Source organism: Elgaria multicarinata, chromosome 17 (genome assembly GCF_023053635.1).
Source record: "Elgaria multicarinata webbii isolate HBS135686 ecotype San Diego chromosome 17, rElgMul1.1.pri, whole genome shotgun sequence".
Classification (NCBI taxonomy): Eukaryota; Metazoa; Chordata; class Lepidosauria; order Squamata; family Anguidae; genus Elgaria; species Elgaria multicarinata.
In genome coordinates, this window is record NC_086187.1 from 8,070,914 (window position 1) to 8,088,994 (window position 18,081).

General features: G+C 46.6%; 1 protein-coding gene across 1 annotated transcript; it reads left to right on the forward strand.

The window, feature by feature from the left end:
• The first annotated feature begins 1,250 nt into the window (after positions 1–1,250).
• TMEM114 (transmembrane protein 114) lies at positions 1,251–16,455 on the forward strand. The gene is made up of 4 exons (XM_063143313.1): positions 1,251–1,434; positions 5,727–5,807; positions 15,154–15,291; positions 16,217–16,455. Exons 1-4 carry the CDS (start codon positions 1,251–1,253, stop codon positions 16,453–16,455), a joined length of 642 nt encoding a protein of 213 aa, XP_062999383.1.
• Positions 16,456–18,081: the final 1,626 nt, after the last annotated feature.

Consider the following 18,081-nt stretch of genomic DNA (forward strand, 5'->3'; position numbering starts at 1 on the left):
CCTTCTCGGTGGCTGCTCCGGTGCTCTGGAACTCTCTTCCCGGGGAAGCTAAACTGGCTCCCTCCTTGATGGGCTTTCGGAGGCAGGCTAAAACTTGTTTGTTCCAGCAGGCCTTTGGAGAATAATCTAGTCCTCCATCTATGTTAATGACTTATAATTTTGTCATGTATTTTAAATGTTTATGCTTTTATTTTATTTTTTATTTTGTTCTTGTACATTTCTTTTCCTAGGTTTTACAATGTATGTTTTAAACTTTGTAAGGCCGCCTTGAGGCCCAGTATTGGGCAAAAGGTGAGATACTACTACCACCACCACCACCACTAAGCCTATGCGGCAGGGTCTTGCTATTTACTGTTTTACTCTGTACAGCACCATGTACATTGATGGTGCTATATAAATAAATAAATAAATAAATAAATAATAATAATAATAATAATAATAATAATAACGCTGGTCTGGTGGCAACTCCCCATGTTCTCAGGGAGAAATCTTCCAAATCCCTGCTGCCTGGGATCCTTTTACATGGAGGCTCCAGGGGCTGGATCTGGTAGCTTCTGCATGCAAAACCTGTGCTACTCCACTAAGTTACGATCCCTGTTTACATTATTAGGTGTGCATGCCGTAAAAAGCTAATTTGTGAAGCAAACTAGTCTCTTTCGCTCTCCTCACTTAAAGCCCGTTGGTGTCTCTTGCGTTGTGTGATTTGTGTGTATTTCAGAATGCCATAGTCACAGGATAGAGAAAGCATCCAAGAGCCCTCCATTTGGACGAAAAGTACACTGTCATCCACAGCAGCTTTTAAAGTCTTATTATAGACCCAGGAAATAAATGAGGGTTCTTTGACTATCATGTGTGAAAATGCTCTGACCACTTATTTGCTGGTCACCACATTCTCTTGTGACTTCTTCCTCCACCTCCCCAGAGTTTAGAAGATCTGGACGCATCCAGCGTCTCTTGCCAGGAGCTGTTTGTGGTGCTGTTCCCTCCTCCTCCTCCCCACATCCAGGAACAAGAGAAGGCTTAGACTAGCATTATTGCTTGGGAAGAGGCTGTTTGGCACTTCGATGGACTGAAGTGAGGATTTGTGCTGATGGAGAATGCTAGTCAATGGCATCTCTTATTCTAAAGACGTAACTGGCTATGACTGACTTCCACGCTGGGATGAAAAGAGAAGAAACTGGCCTGTGACCACGGGATGAACAGAGTGGATCGGTTCTTTCGCTCTTAGGGCCGAGGCAGAAGGTATCACCATGAAAGTGACACTGAAAGCTGTCTCCTTGTTTGCGGCCCTGTTTAGCATTTTAAGTTTCTCCTTCTTGGCGGTGGCCATCGGCACCGACTTCTGGTACCTCACTGATGCGTCTAAATTGGAGAAGTTAACCAACCACACGGACAGCCTGAGCTCCCATTCCGGACTCTGGAGGACCTGCCGATGTGAGTAACTCCAGTTTTTCCTTAGTGATTCAATGGGCAACTCTTTTGATCTTTTCAAGTCATCCCTTAAAGAGAAACGTCCATCCTGTTTAATTGGCGGACCCTTCCTGGGGACCCTTTCCGCCAAGGGATGACTTGAAAAGACCCTGGCTTATGAGAGGTCACACCACATAGTTGATGAATGGGTCCTCTGGGATCTTTAGAGGTGAAAGGAATAGAAGCTTTAAGGAAGCTTTCAATATTTTCTCTGCCTCACTTTCATGGGCATAGACACGGATGCACTTTCTCCTGGATTCGTATAAACCTCACATCCCCTGATTTGCCACGTGGGCAGAACATTATAATGTTCTCCGGGGCGCAATTTAATTTGACCCAGGATTCTTCAGGGCACATCCTGGAACTCTGTTGTTGTTGTTTTTAACTGCCAGGGCTTGTTGTGGGACATCTGAGGAAATCATGAAGAAGGAAATGCAGTTGCAAGAATAACTAGATTCTTTTCTGGGTTTAAGGTCAAAGAGCAGCTTCTCAGGACAATAATTTTGTAAAAATATGAAATCAGCAGAAATTGTAACTGCAAGTTGCCTTAGGGGCCCCGTTTGGGCAGAAAGGTGATTCATAAATGTATAAATACAATAAATAAATTTCAATGTTCAAATTTTATTTACGTATTACACTGTACTATTACTCCATGGGTGACATTCCAGCTCAGTCACCCTCAACCCGTTGCCTTCCACGTCTTTTGGATGGCAACTGCCAGGATTCCTGACCATTGGCCATGTTGGCTGAGGCTGATGGGAGTTGAAGTCCAAAACATCTGGAGGTCATCAGGCTGGGGAAGGCTGCTGTAAATTGGCTCCTAGTTCAGATTTTGAAATCAGGATGTTAAGCTGGATGAAAAATGAATATTTGATTCATCGGTGGGATGGATCACCAATGTTTCCTCTGGGTGTTTTTTATTGATTCCCTGATATCACTCCCTCAATCTCTACCTGCTCTACCAGGGAAAGTAAACTTCCAGGGCATGTTCTGGGTAACTACTGTATTATTATGGCAGTCAAAAAAGCCAACAGACTTTTCTCTGGTGTTTTGCATAGTTAATAGCCATGCATGTTCTTTCATAAGGGTTGATAACTTTTGGTGGCTGGTGGCTACCGGCTATTGCACAACCTATGTATGTTGTGCCAGAGAGAAACAGCTTAATTCTTTGCATATATCTTGAGAACGGGACAGAAAGGTTTTGATTTTTCCCCAACTGTATTAAAAAACTATTATGTATTTAGCAAGGTATATTACCAGCCACTGCATTGTACTGAGTTTATATTTTAAAAATCTTTCCATTGTGTTTTAACTGCTCTTTAGCTTGTACATGACATAGATATTTTGGAACATTACGTGATTTATAAATATTTTAACTAAATAAACAATCTGACTTTGAAACATGAAGAGCACTCGAAGAAGGATCCAATGACAGGGTTTTGGGTTGTTGTTTTTTGGAAAGTGGGAGAATGATGTCACATACTTGCCTTTTCCCAGTGCTTGTACATTTATTTGCAAACCTGGCCTGGCACATTACTGCCACTCAATGAAGCTTTCGTATTCTTGGAGTTTATGCGCAAGATGAGTGTTTGGCTTGTTTGTGGTTTGGCATTCCATTGTGTCAACTAATGCAACGCCAGATGGCCAAATCACCATCAGTTCATTTATTACCGTCACAGACCAGGAAAGTTAATGTAAGGCATGTAAAAAGATAATTAAAAAGTAATATAATAGCAAAATACAGTTTTGTAGAATTCCTTCTCTCAGGAGGATAACAACATTCCCCTCCAAATTTGCATTGAGGTCATAAAAAACTTAAACAAAGGACACATCCCATAAACAAATTAATACCAAAGTTGTGGCAGTACTTCCAGAAAAAGCTGTTAATAATGGAAAAAATTAGCTTCTTCCTGCATTCCTTATACATTTTACAATACAAAAGGACATGTTCAACAGATTCTGTTGCTCCAGAACCATAAAAACATATCTATGCATTAACCAGAATCTTACTAAATCATCCTTCTCACAGTGCTGATGATGACATTGTGTTAAAGCGAGCAAGAATAAATGCCCTTCTGTACTTTGGAATGGCCAAATCGAAGGCTGCACTTGCTTCTGAGAGTGGATTCACAGATCACAACATGCAGCAGAAAGCAGAAACATGTCATCATATTCTAAGGCAGGGGTGGGCAACTTTAGGGTGACCCTATGGAAAGGAGGACAGGGCTCCTGTATCTTTAACAGCTGCATTGAAAAGGGAATTTCAGCAGATGGCATTTGCATGCATGCAGCACCTGGTGAAATTCCCTCTTCATCACAACAGTTAAAGCTGCAGGAGCCCTGCCTCCTTTGTATCTGAAACCAACAACCAGAAGGCTACACTTGATAATAACAGTAAAAAAGAATGCCAAGTGGCATACAACTGTGTATAATGATTTGCTTATCAAGCATGTAAGATAACTGAATATAGTTTATCAACAATTTTAAGTTTTAAACAAGTCTAAAACTCCAAACCAAGTAATACCCTGAATGTAACTGTTTATGAAGGACGACGATATTACTTTGACTTGATTTGGAGTTTTAGACTTGTTTAAAATTTAAAATTGTTGATAAACTATATTCAGTTATCTTACATTCTTGATAAGCAAATCATTACATGAAATTGTATGCCGCTGGGCATTCTTTTTTTGCCCTTTTGTATCTGGTCAAGAGGGCAGATTTAAAGACAAAAAATGGTTGGAACCAGAATTAGTCATACTTGGAGTAGTAGACCCATTGGGATCAGCGGGAATTAAGTTAGTCATGATTAACTGAAGTCCTATTGATTTCAATGGGTCTGCTTTAAGTCTGGCTAAGTTAGGGTGACCATATGAAAAGGAAGACAGGGCTCCTGCATCTTTAACAGTTGTATTGAAAAGGGAATTTCAGAAGGTGTCATTTGTATATATGGGGAACCTGGTGAAATTTCCTCTTCATCACAATAGTTAAAGCTGCAGGTGCCCAGCCCTCTTTTAAATCTGGTCACTCTAGTATAGCTCTTGCAGCTTTAATTGTTGTGATGAAGAGGGAATTTCACCAGGTTCTCCATATATACAAATGACATCTGCTGAAATTTCCTTTTCTATTGAACTGTTAAAGATACAGGAGCCCTGTCCTCCTTTTCATATGGTCACTGTAGGCTTAGTCCAACCCAATGATGACAACTGTTTTCTTGTAATGGAGGGGGAAAACAAACCTAGCTGAGACTTATAGGGAAAGCAAAGTCCATTTGGGCCATTTGTTAAAGGTTTTATCTGGCTACTTGAGACCTCCACAATTAGCTCCTGTTGGCCACAAGATCCTGGCAATTGCTCTCCCTCTCCACCTTCTGGAGCTGACCAGGGGAGCTCAGATACTCACAGGGGACTTCTAGGTAGAAACTGTGTCTGGCAGCCAAATTTGAGCTCCAGTATCTGTGTTTGTTTTCCCCCCTGGAATTGTCTACTTTCTCTACTTTTTTAAATTTTTTTATTTATTTGAGCATTTTTATCCCTCCCTTCAGCCAAAAAGGCTCTTAAGGCAGCTTACAAAGATATTTCTTGACAGTCTCTGCCCACAGGCTTACAATCTAAAAAAACAAAAAACAAAAAACAAACATGACACAAAAGGAAAAGGAATTGGGAGGGAGGAGGAAAAGTAAAGCATGAAGATGTGGATGCTGATGAGGATGATGGTAGAGATAAATACTGCACCATTTCTTTACAGTGTAACATAAGTATAAAACAGGTCCCTGCCCCTAAGAGAAAACAGTTTAAATTTAGACTGACGTAAATCATAAGGTGGACGCACACAAAGGATGAATACACCTGAATGGAGTTGTGGGGTCCCAGGCATTGTTTCTGTTGGGATTCAGCCCCTAGGGTGGGATTCTGAAAGACCCAGATTCTATCTACGATGAAACCCATGAGTTTTTGATGACTGTAGTTGTAAAGCCTTTATAATTCCCCTGTCCTGGGATGTCATAGCAGGAAAAAGTGGTGCTGCAAAGATCAGATTAACCAACTTGAAGCTTTTGTTGATTAATCCGTGGTGGCATGGAGGAAAATATGGACTATACTTTATTATAAATGATAAATAAATGGTAACCAAATTAATCAACTTGAAATTTTAGTTGATTAATCAGTGTTGGCAAGATGGAAAAGGTGGATTAACATGATTCATTTGAAATAGATCTTTCATAATCTCCTCCTCCCCTCTCTCTTTTCTTTTCCTTCCAGTTAAGAGTACCTGCTTACCTTTGATAAATCCCTTTAAGTCTGAGAGACAAAACATCTCAACGTTGCATCAGCACCTACTAAGTAAGTAGCTTTTTTGGGGTGGGGGATACTCAGAACTTTTAAGAACATAAGAAGAGCCATGTAGAACCAGGCAAAAGGCCTTTCTAATCCAGCATGCTGTTCCCACAGTGACCTACCAGATGCCTCTGGGAAGCCACAAGGAGGGCATGTGTGCAATAGCACCCTCCTGCTCACGCACCCCAGCAACGGGTGTAGAATGGCAAACATTGTAATTTATTTTATTTATTTATTTCACTTATATACTGCTCCCATAGCTGGGGCTCTCTGGGCGGTTTACAGAAATTATAAAATTAAGATAAAAATTAGTATATAAAATTTTAAATTCTAAAACACAGAACATACATAAAGCATTGAAAACCATTAAAAAAACTAAACATGTGGGTGATTGAGATGTGCCGCCATATGCCTGGGCAAAGAGGAAAGTCTTAACCTGGCGCTGGAAAGATAGCAGCGTTGGTGCCAGGCGAGCCTCATCAGGGAGATCATTCCACAGTCTGGGGGCCACCACCAAAAAGGCCCTGTCCCTCGTTGCCACACTCCGAACCTCTCTCGGAGAAGGCACCCGGAGGAGGACCTTAGATGTTGAATGTAGTGACCGGGTATATTCACGTCGGGAGAGGCGTTCCGTCAGGTATTGTGGTCCCAAGCCGTGTAAGGCTTCATAGGTCAAAACCAGCACCTTGAATTGGGCTCGGAAACATACAGGCAGCCAGTGCAAGCGGACCAGAGCAGGAATTATATGGTCAAACCTTCTGGTTCCCGAAATCAATCTGGCTGCTGCATTTTGTACGAGCTGCAGCTTCCAAACCGTCTTCAAAGGCAGCCCTACGTAGAGCACATTGCAGTAATCTAACTTGGAGGTTACCAGAGCATGGACAACTGAAGCCAGGTTATCCCTATCTAGATAGGGGCATAGCTGGGCCACCAACCGGAGTTTGTAGAAGGCACTCCGTGCCACTGAGGTCACCTGAGCCTCAAGTGACAATGATGGATCTAAAAGAACCCCCAAGCTACGAACCTGCTCCTTCAGGGTGAGTGCAATCCCATCCAGAACCGGTAGAACACCCCCCATCCTGTCAGCGGAGTCACTTACTAACAGCATTTCAGTCTTGTCTGGATTGAGTCTCAGTTTATTAGCCCTCATCCAGACCATTGTCGCCGCCAGGCACTGGTTCAACACATCCACAGCCTCTCCTGCTGAAGATGAAAAGGAGAAATAGAGCTGCGTGTCATCAGCATACTGATGACAGCACACTCCAAAGCTCCGGATGACCGCCCCCAGCGGCTTCATGTAAATGTTAAACAACACGGGGGACAAAACTGACCCCTGCGGGACCCCATACTTGAGAGTCCACTTTTAATCCCCTTTTAAAGTCATCTAATCGTGACATCTTATGGTAGTGAGTCCCACAGATTAACTGTGTGCTGTGAATCATAGAATCATAGAAGAGGAAGGGTGGTTGGCCTCTCAGACCATCGAGTCCAACCACCCGCTCAATGCAGGAATCCACCTTAAAGCATCCCTGACAGATGGTTGTCCAGCTGCCTCTTGAAGGCCTCTACTGTGGGAGATCCCATGGACTCATGGGTTCCATTGTTGTACAGCTCTAACAGTCAGGACTTTTTTCCTGATGTCCAGCTGGAATCTGGCTTCCTGTAACTTGATGGTGTGTAAAGAGAGGCTGGCTCTGGCGCTATACAGAATGATAAGTGTAGGCTGGCATTTGTCGAAAGACAATGTTTTTATTTAAAATGGTAACCAATGTTTTGGCTCAATGTTTTGGGTCGTCAGATCCTTTGTCAGAAGCTACAATTAAAATATAATACAAATACCATACCAATATACTGACATATACAAAACAACACCCATATTTTAGATAACACATGATGTTTCTCAATTTTTTTAATCTAATTGTGATTTCTATTAATGAATTCTTTTATGCTAAACACATTAGTATCTCTTATCTGCTCAGTATGGTTTAGTTTGATCAGCTGCTAATACAGAGCATTTTCATATAATTGTAAACGGTCATGTTCCCAAGACAGGAATCATGCTATACTGTTAACATAAAAGAATCCATGTTTGCATCCCCACCTGGGTTTCCCACTAGCTGTAGGTGCAGAAGGAATGAAAGCCCCTCGTGGCACAAATTGAGGTCACCCCTGATAGGACACAAAAAAAGGAATCGCAAAGCCACAGGAAAGTACCTGGCAACCCTTTATTTAAGCAGCTGGTGGTAAGATAACCCTGGTGCGCAGGGTCAGCAAAGACGAATGGAAAGTGGATTGAATTGGAAAAAAAGCAAACGAGATGGCTTGTCTGCGGCAAAGGCTCCTAGGAAGCACTAGAGAGCTTTAAGGAATGTTGAGTTATTCATTAGCCCGTTGCAGGGCAGGCCCCTTTCCTGGAGGACACACCGCAAACGAGCCCAGCTGGGGACAGGAGAGGGAAACCCTAGTCCAAAACAGGTCTATTCAGAAGCAAAGCTCCACTCAGTGGGACTTCGGATTTGCGGCTGCCGTGTTATTTAATTTTTTTTAAAAAAGAAAAAATCTATAGAATTTTTCATTTTTAAATCCAGCTGCGCCCCTTGCTGGAGTCAGAAGATCTGAAGATGGTAGGGCACGCGCTGGTAACTTCAAGGCTCGACTTCTGCAACACATTGTACATAGGGCAACCTGTGTGCCTATTCCGGAAACTTCAACTAGTTCAAAATATGGCAGCCAGGCTGGTCACCGCTACACCTAGGGGGGACCACATTACACCAGTTTTAAAATCTCTTCGCAGGCTGCCAATTAGTTTCCGGGCGAAGTATAAAGTGTTGGTTATTACCTTTAAAGCTCTACATGGTTTGGGTTCAGGCTACCTGCAGGATCACCTTCTCCCATACAATCTGCCCCGCACACTCAGGTCCTCTGGGAAGAATCTACTTCAATCAGCAAAGACTAGGCTGACGGGTATTACCCAGAGGACCTGCTCTTCTGCTGCTCCCAGACTGTGGAATAGCCTGCCGGAGGAGACTCGTCAGCTTGACAGTCTTTTAGCATTTAAGAAAGCTATACATTTATTTATTTATTCATTACATTTTTATACCGCCCAATAGCCGAAGCTCTCTGGGCGGTTCACAAAAATTAAAACCATAATAAAACAACCAACAGTCTAAAAACACAAATACAAAATACAGTATAAAGACGGATCTCTTCCGGCAGGCCTAATATCCAGGGAGAGTTTAGGATGCTTTCAGGATGCTTTTAGTATGTTTTTAGGAAGTTTTAACAAAGTATATTGTGTTTTGATTAATATTTTATGTATTTTATACTTGTTGCTCCCTGCCTCAATCAGGATGGAGAGGCGAGTTAGAATTATTATTATTATTATTATTATTATTATTATTATTATTATTATTTATAAAAATGCATAAACTGGATGCGATACTGGTGGCTGTTGGTTTTGTTTTGGAATATTATTTATTGTAACAAGAAATCGCGTGGCTTCTTCAAAAGTTGGGTAATCTGGCCACGGATCTGCCGTGCCCCATCTGCGTACCTTCCCCCCACCCTCTGAAGACGGTTTGCATCCTTTCGCCCCACAGATGCAATGGATGAGTCAGTTTGCCCACTCAAGAATTGCTATAAGTCATGAACTATACAGAAACTGGTGGACCAGGCAAATGGGTTACTGTTATTCATCCAGAGAAAGCAACCCTCCAGGGATAGGGAGTGGCCAGGGAAAGCTGGAGGCTCCAGCTTCGGAGGGGCAGTGATTCCATTCTGGGTGTTAGCTAAAACCAACCAGAACTCTAAAAGTGCTGTCCAAGGTGCTGAACCCATTTTGGAGAAAGGCTTCAGCACTGTGGATAGCACCTTTAGTGTTCTGGCTAGCTGATTGTAACTAAAACCCAGAATGGAATCATAGAATCATAGAATAGTTGAGTTGGAAGGGGCCTATAAGGCCATCGAGTCCAACCCCCTGCTCCGTGCAGGAATCACCGCCCCTCCAAACTTAGAGCCACCAGACTCCACTCTGAATGGCATCAGGGAGAATAGAAGTGTGTGTGGGGGGGGAAAGTGCCAGTTGCAGATATGAATAGGAGATCTTTTTTATATATACATAAGTGCTTTGTTTTCCAACAGACTTAGTTGTCTAATTCAGCTACTGGTTATTATTACAACCTGCTGGATTACATGGTACGTGGGGCTGCCCTTGAAGACAATGGGCCTGTTCAGAAGACACCTTCATCCCTGCTGGTTAAGGCTTTTGGTCAAGCAGCAGGGTTGAAGGTTTCTTGCGCGGTGCGTTTTGCTAAGCCCTGGTCACTCACTAACCCCAGTCAGACCATCTGCAGCAGGGTTAGTGACGCTAATCGTGGCTTAAAGTGTTGTGTGTGACAGCATGGCTTGTGGTTAGTACTAACCCCAGAGAACCGCAGTTTCGCTAAACATAATCCCTGAAGTGCTATCTGAACAGAACTGTAACTGACCTTGCCAGATCAGGTCACACGACTCCAATCTGCAAAGAATGATGCCGGTTGCCCTTATGCATCTGTGCCGAATTCAAGTTCTTGGCGCTTACCTTTAAAGCTCTAAACGGCGTGGGACGTTTTATCTGCTGTCTTTTATTATGGCAATTGGATGTTAGTTTTACTGGGCTGTTTTGGTGGGGAACATGGGCAGGAGGGTGCTTTTGTGGGTCAACCGCTGGTTGGCCACTGTGTGAACAGAGCGCTGGGCTAGATGGACCCTCGGTCTAATCCAGCGTGGCACTCCTTATGTTCTTATGTTTTGTTATTCTCACAGAAAATTTATTACTAATATTGTACACTGCCCTGAAACCTCAGGTGATGGAAGAATGGTCTGGAAAAGTTTTAAATAAGCAAATAATAAATAGATGTAGGAACCTCATCCTCAGTCTTCCCAGAATGGCATTCCTGATAGTGGCAGCAAAAGCAGGGTGCCCCGAATCTCTTCCCAGGTCCTCAGGGTTTCAATTAGGGATGTGCTCCGCTTCTAATCGGACCGGAGAAGCAGGAGCGGAGTGGGGGGCTTCGCCTGCCCTTAAGGCGGAGGCGAAGAGGATTGGGGGGCCGGCGGAGCGTGGCGAAGAGGATCGAGGTGAAGGCGGATCCTTCGCCTCGATCCGGAGCTCCGCCGGAAAGGTAAGTGGGGTTTATCGGGCCCTGCCGCTGTCGCTGTCGCCCATGCGGCGACAGCGGCAGGGCCCGGTAACCCCCCCCGCCCTCCTCTCCCTTACCTGCCTCCGTCCGCGGTCCATCAGCGTCTTCAATTGAGCCCGCGGTTCAACCGTCCGCTTGCGGCCCAGACTTCCTGGTGGAACCGCGGGCTCAATTGAAGACGGCGACGGACCGCGGACGGAGGCAGGTAAGGTCCCCCTCTCCCTTGGTCCCTTACCGGGCTCTGCCGCCGTCGCCGCATGGGTGGCGATGGCGGCAGGGCCCGGTAACCCCCCCTATGGGGGGGGGGAATGGAGCTCCAATCCGGATCCGGAGCTCCGAGCGGAGCGGAGTGGGCACAGGCGGAGTGGGGGCGGGGCGGAGCGGCCCGATCCGAAAATGGCGGATCTGAAAGTGAAGTGGAGTGGGGGGGTCCGTGCACACCCCTAGTTTCAATTGCCCTGATTTAGAAGCTGCTGCAGTTCTGAGCCTTATATACAAGTCGGACTTCCCCCAAAATGTGTCAGTGCATCCTCACCTTCTAGCTGAGGTGCTCTGCTTCATTAGGGTGCCGGCCATCGTGATAATAATAATGATGGCACTTTACAAAGATAGAGAGGACAAGTCCCTGCCCCAATGGGCTACAAGATGGCAGGGCTCCTGCAGCTTTAACTGTTGTGATGAAGAGGGAATTTCACCAGGTGCTGCATGCATACAAAGGACACCTGCTGAAATTCCCTTTTCAATACAACTGTTAAAGATACAGGAGCCCGGTCCTCCTTTTCATAGGGTCACCCTACTTTACAGTAAGTGTGGACATGCAAGCCTGATGTGCATCCTGAACCATTTCTCTCCTTTTGGGGGCCTACCTTGGGTGCTCATCAGCCTTTGCAGCCTTGAGAAAGGATAATTGAGAAGAGGATGTGGTCACTGGGGAAGCCCAGGTAGGTGATATTGAAGTTCAATACCTCTGTCGTACAGCGTCCTGAGAAAATGTATTTGGAAGCGCCCTGAAAAGTTGTTGCCTTTAGGATTCCACAGATGAGCAAACTAAACAGAGACCTTCCGATCAGGGCCTCTGTTGGAGAGCAGGGAGTGGGGAGTTGAGAAGCCATTGTAGGGCAGATTTAGGATGACCCTATGAAAAGGAGGTCAGGGCTCCTCTGGGCATGTTTAGCCTGAAGAAGAAAAGATTGAGGGGAGACATGATAGCACTCTTCAAATACTTAAAAGGTTGTCACACAGAGGAGGGCCAGGATCTCTTCTCGATCCTCCCAGAGTGCAGGACATGGAATAATGGGCTCAAGTTACAGGAAGACAGATTCCGGCTGGACATCAGGAAAAACGTCCTGACTGTTAGAGCAGTACGACAATGGAACCAGTTCCCTAGGGAGGTTGTGGGCTCTCCCACACTAGAGGCCTTCAAGAGGCAGCTGGACAACCATCTGCCAGGGATGCTTTAGGGTGGATTCCTGCATTGAGCAGGGGGTTGGACTCCATGGCCTTATAGGCCCCTTCCAACTCTACTATTCTATGATTCTATGATCTGTAACTGTTGTATAAAAAGGGAATTTCAGCAGGTGTCATTTGTAGGCATGCAGCACCTGGTGAAACTTTCTCTAAAGTTGCAGGAGCCCTGCCTAGCATGACCAGATATAAGAGGGCAGGGCTCCTGCAGCTTTAACTGTTGTGATGAAGAGGCAATTTCACCAGGTGCCTACTGTAGGGTGACCATATAGAAAGGAGGGCAGGGCTCCTGCAGCTTCAAGTGCTGTGAAGAAGAGAGAATTTCACCAGGTGCTGCATGCATACAAATGACACCCACACACGAGTCAGCAGAGGAAGAGGAGGGAAACAGACATAGGGATATAGAGGGGAAGAATATGAGATCATTCCATTTATACATGCTTAGGCAAAGTCGCAATAGGGAAGACTCCCTCAGCCTCCTGGCCTTCAGATGCGTTGGGAGATGTGACATTCTATGCCTGTCCATACTGAGTCTATGTTTATAACTGTGTATTCTTGTTATAGATCTGTGGTTTGGTCAGTACTAGTGTGAGAATGGCGCGTTTTCAGGTGTGAGCTGATTGGCTCAGAGTGTGAGAAGGAGGAGGTGAAGCGTGTGTGTGCGTGCGATGGTATAAACTTTGTGCTGAGCTTGTGGGAGGCAGACAAGGATGAAATGAGATAGGGACAAGATGGCAGAGGGTTTAGATCAGAGATAGGGAAATGGTCCGGTAGAGTTAGTGGGGGAAGGAGAGAGTGAACGAATTAAGGATTCAGTGAAAGTATATGGTGGTTGTCAGAAGATTGCTTGAGTGTGTGATAGAGAGTATTTGGTTTGTCGTTCACCCACCTTACCATTTTTTCAGCTAAACATTGTTACGTGTTTCGTAGTTCTGTTGTTTTAACCTTATGTGTTACATTTGATATTGTGTAACAGTATTGGAAAATTCTAAGTTTGCATGTGTTGCAATGGTCCGTGGATTTGAGCAATAAACGTTTGCAGGAGGTTGGGAGTATTTGGTGTGAGAGATCATATATTGATAGAGCCATTAAGTAGGGTGACCATATGAAAAGGAGGATAGGGCTTCTGCATCTTTAACAGATGCATCGAAAAGGGAATTTCAGCAGGGGTAATTTGTAGGCATAAAGCACCTGGTGAAATTCCTTCTTCATCACAACAGTTAATGCTGCAGGAGCTATACTAGAATGACCAGATACAAAAGAAGGCAGGGCTCCTGCAGCTTTAACTGTTGTGATGAACAGGGGATTTCACCAGTTGCTTTATGCATACAAATGACACCTGCTGAAATTCCCTTTTGGATGCAACTGTTAAAGATACAGGAGCCCTGCCCTCCTTTTCATATGGCCACTCTACATTAAGAGTTATTCTTCTATTATCCAACAACAATATTGTAATTAATAAAGCTTTCTTTGATTATAAAACCCTGCACCTCCTGCTCATGGCTGCGTAATGGGGAGGTAATAAAGGGAGAATAGAAGGTTAAAGCCTGATGTCTATGTGTCCTCAGAGAGAGAGAGAGAGAGAGAGAGAGAGAGAGAGAGAGGACTGAATCCGTGTTGGGCCTGAGCCTTAAAGCTTCTAAAGGCAGTGAAACCTAGGGTGTTTGGGAGAAGGTGGTTCTTGCTGGGGGTGAGAAAGGCTTTGGAGGAGGGGAATTCTCACATGGGGGCTGCCTTCACAGTGCTGGGTGGGCACCGCTTCCCTCTTCAACTGTGCGTTTTCCCCCTCCTGGGGTGGCATCTGGTAATCCCAATGCCGAGGAGGGAGCGCAGGGTTTCTGGGCGGCTATGCATGCCCCCAAGCCGCCCCGCCCTCTTCCTGGTGGAAGCCAACCAATAGCTGGTCGCCTTTCAGCAGGCTCCGCCCCCGGGTTGATCCTGGATTGGCCCCAGAGTGTCACCACACGTCGGAAGTGCCATATTGACGTTGCTCCCTTTCAAAAAGTCGGGGTAAATCCCTGACTTTTTCAAATCTCAGCATCGCAGGAAAGTCCCGTGGTGGCTGTAGACCTGTGCTCACGTTGTCTAACCTAGCTGTCCCCAACCTTTTTGGCACCAGGGACTGGTTTTGTGGAAGACAATTTTTCCACGGACCCGGGGGAGGGGGAAGTGTTGAAGTGATGGTTTTGGGAAGCCCCCCCTGCCCCCCTTTAACGTCCTGGCTTCACTTCGGCTGGGTTGGCACCCAGCCAGGACACTGGGGCAGGTGGGCAGCTTCAGAACGGCACCCCTGGAAATCGCTCTCCCAGAGCAGCTTCCAGCCGGGCACGCCGTTCCGAAGCTGCCGCCCACACCCCAGCGCCCTGGCTTCACTTCGGCTGGGCAGGTGAGATGGTGCCCCGCACTCAGGCACGCTAGGGTGGGGGTGGGGTGGGTGGGGGGTGAAAGCAGCTCACCTGCATGACCCAGTTCTTAACAGGCCATGGGTTACCCCAGGTCTAACCGACGCGGCGCAGATCCACAGCTGCCATGGGGCTTTCCCCGCATATAGACAGCCCTTAGGATAGGGGCAGGAATGCTACAGTGCTGGCAGTGGGATGGTGGGAATTGTAGTGCTAGCCCAACACTTCTGGAGGGACCCAGGTCAAGGAAGGCTGCGGTAGGGCCCGGCTCTCCAAGCGCGAGTGACAGCTTTCATTCCCCTCCAGACATGCACGGCACCTTCATGATCCTGCTGCCTCTCAGCCTCATTGTGATGATTTTCGGAGGAATGACGGGCTTCATCAGCATCCTCGCCCGGACCTACTTCCTCCTGCTGTTCACCGGGTTGCTCTTTCTCTTTGGAGGTATGAAGTGATAGCGGAGTGGCCTGATTCGCCTCCAACAAAGGTGGAGACGAATCAGGTCGGGGGGGCTGCAGATCGAGGCGAAGCGGTTCGCCTTGATCCAGAGCTACGGATGCAGGTAAGTGGGGGGGAGGGGGACTCACCTGGCGCCGCTGCCGCAGTTCGTGTGGCGACAGTGATGGAGCCAGGTAAGGGGGCAGTGGGGATGGGGGCTTTCCTGTGTCCATCACGGACTTCAATTGAGGCCCCGGCTTCAAGCTGGAAGAGGCCACAGCCTTCATTTCTGGCTTGAAGCTGGGGCCTCAATTGAAGCCCGCGACGGACACAGGCAAGGGGGTGGGTGGGAGTTTGGCTTACCTGGCTCCGCCATCGCTGTTGCTGTCCATGCGGTGGTGGCGGCAGAGCCAGGTAAGGGGGCAGGGGGAGGGGGGCTTACCTGTGTCTATCGCGGGCTTCAATTGAGGCCCCGGCTTCAAGCCGGAAGAGGCCGCGGCCTTCTCTTCCAGCTTCAAGCCCACGACGGACCGCGACTGACACAGTTAAGAGGGCAGGGGGGAGGGGGGCTTATTTGGGCCCCATTTTGCCCCCCTTCCCCACTTACCTGCCTTTGCTGTCCACTACGGAGGCAAGTAAGTGGGAAAGGGGGGCAAAATCTCGATCCGCCCCTCCAGATCTTGCTCCGTGGAGCGGAGCGGGGGACGGGTGGATCAACCCAAAGCAGGTCGGGCCCAATCCGGAAATTCCGTATCGGGCCACGAAGCGGTTCCGGGGTGTGTGTGTGTCCGTGCACAGCCCTGCTCCATATACCATTTTCAAAACTGTTATGAAGCGCTTTAAAGCAGTAGTGTAGATCCGGCCCTCGTCACCCAATGCAGCACATTTTTTCCCAAGCTGCAGCCTCCCTCCCTGCTTGTGTCTCCTTCAGCTCTCATCACGCTTGCTGGGGTCAGCATCTACATTGCCTACTCTCCCACAGCCTTCAAGGAAGCCATGCGTCTGCTGGAAAAGGAGATCGTTGTGGATGTGGAAGATCTCAACTTCCATTTTGGCTGGTCGCTGGGCTTTGCGTGGTTCTCCTTGGCAGCAGAGGTTCTTGCTGGGCTGGCCTTTCTCCTGACGGCCAGGATGGTGGGCCAGAAACAGAGGCAGGACAACTCAATATGATGAACTCAGGGGCCCACTTTGGACCGCAGGTTTTGACATCACCTGGTGCTTGCTCTTTTCCCTCTTTGTATTGAGCTGGCCACTGAGGCACATGAATCTAAGGGCAGATTTACACCAAGCAGGATATAGCTTTATAGCAGTATTGAAGTGTACTGACAACTGTTGGGATCCATTGACACAGGCCATGGCTAGACCAGGCCTATATTCAGGCCTGTATTTCAGGAATCCGACCAAGGATTGTGACTGAGGCGCGGGACCTGGGTGTTATTCTTGACCAGTCCCTAACTATGTCATCACAGGTGGAGGCCGTGGTTCGGAGTTGCTTTTATCCACTCCATGTGCTCCGGCAAGTTCTCCCCTTCCTGTCAGAGGCTGATCTTACCACTGCAGTCCAGGCCCTGGTTCTTTCCAGACTGGACTATTGCAACCTGTTGTATACAGGGCTTCCCTTGAAGCAAATCCAACGCCTACAGGCTGTACAAAATACAGCAGCCAGGTTGGTCGAGGGGCTCCCGAAGTGGTCTTCTATCACTTTGGTGCTTCAAGAGCTCCATTGGCTGCCGGTGGCTGCTAGGGTGCGCTACAAGGTTTTATTGACCATGTATAAAGCCCTGCATTGCTTGGGTCCTGGATGCCTGAGCACTCACCTTTCTCCTGTCTCTCACCATTGGCAGACTCGCTCTCAGGAGCAGGGCGCCCTGATGGTCCCCCGCTACAAATTGGAATGTGCGGGAGCCAGGGCTTTTTCAGTGGCTGGCCCCCGGTTATGGAACGATGTGCCCCTGGAGATTAGACAGGCTCCCACTTTCAATTGCTTCAAACGCTTTTGTAAGGAGTTTTTATTTTCACAAGAGTCTGGGGAGGGGGTGGTTTAAATTGGGGTTGAGGGCTTTTAATGGTTTGAGGGTGAGGGTTTTAATGGAATTGTCTTAATGTGGGTTGAGGGTTTTAATGGAATTGTTTTATATGTTATTGTAAAGCGCCTCGATGCCAGAAATGGTGAGGCGGCGCTATAAAAATGCTTAAATAAATAATAAATAAATATCCCGGGATCATTCCTGTGCATCCAAATGACAGACAGGGGATCCCAGGAGCAGGCAGGGATGACCTCTGCATTTGCCTGGGATAATCCTTAGGTCTAGCTTAGGCCACAGACCCTATACCGCTTTCATGCCGCTTTCATGGTGCTGTATCCTGCCTGGTGTAGATCTGGCCTAAGTCATTCGAGACACCCACGGGGTGCCTTGTCTTCCTCTCCAGAATCCTTTTCATTCACGCCTTCATTTTGTTCATAATTTTGACCAACAGATGAGATGCTTTCCAGCAAGGGCATTCTATTCCGAGCTACATGCGCTCAGCCCTAAACATAAATAGTAAATAGATGAAAATTCTACACCAGGAAAAGTTGAATTTTGCATCCTAACACAAATCATGTACACTGAGCAAATCTCTTACTTGACATAACTAATTGTACCATTTCTCCTTATCTTATCTTATCTTATCTTATCTTATCTAAATAAAAGGTGATACTTGCTTGCGTGTGCTCAATGGACTCGAAAACTCTACATCTGATTGTTATGAAACGCTTAGCATTTGTTCTACTTCTCTCTGCGGTAGTTTTAGCCA

Bases quoted from the DNA above. Each gene is read 5' to 3' on its own strand.
- TMEM114 (XM_063143313.1), top strand. From the start codon at position 1,251: ATGAAAGTGACACTGAAAGCTGTCTCCTTGTTTGCGGCCCTGTTTAGC. The intron at 1,435-5,726 runs GTGAGTAACTCC...TTTTCCTTCCAG, and splicing joins ACTCTGGAGGACCTGCCGAT to TTAAGAGTACCTGCTTACCT. The intron at 5,808-15,153 runs GTAAGTAGCTTT...ATTCCCCTCCAG, and splicing joins GTTGCATCAGCACCTACTAA to ACATGCACGGCACCTTCATG.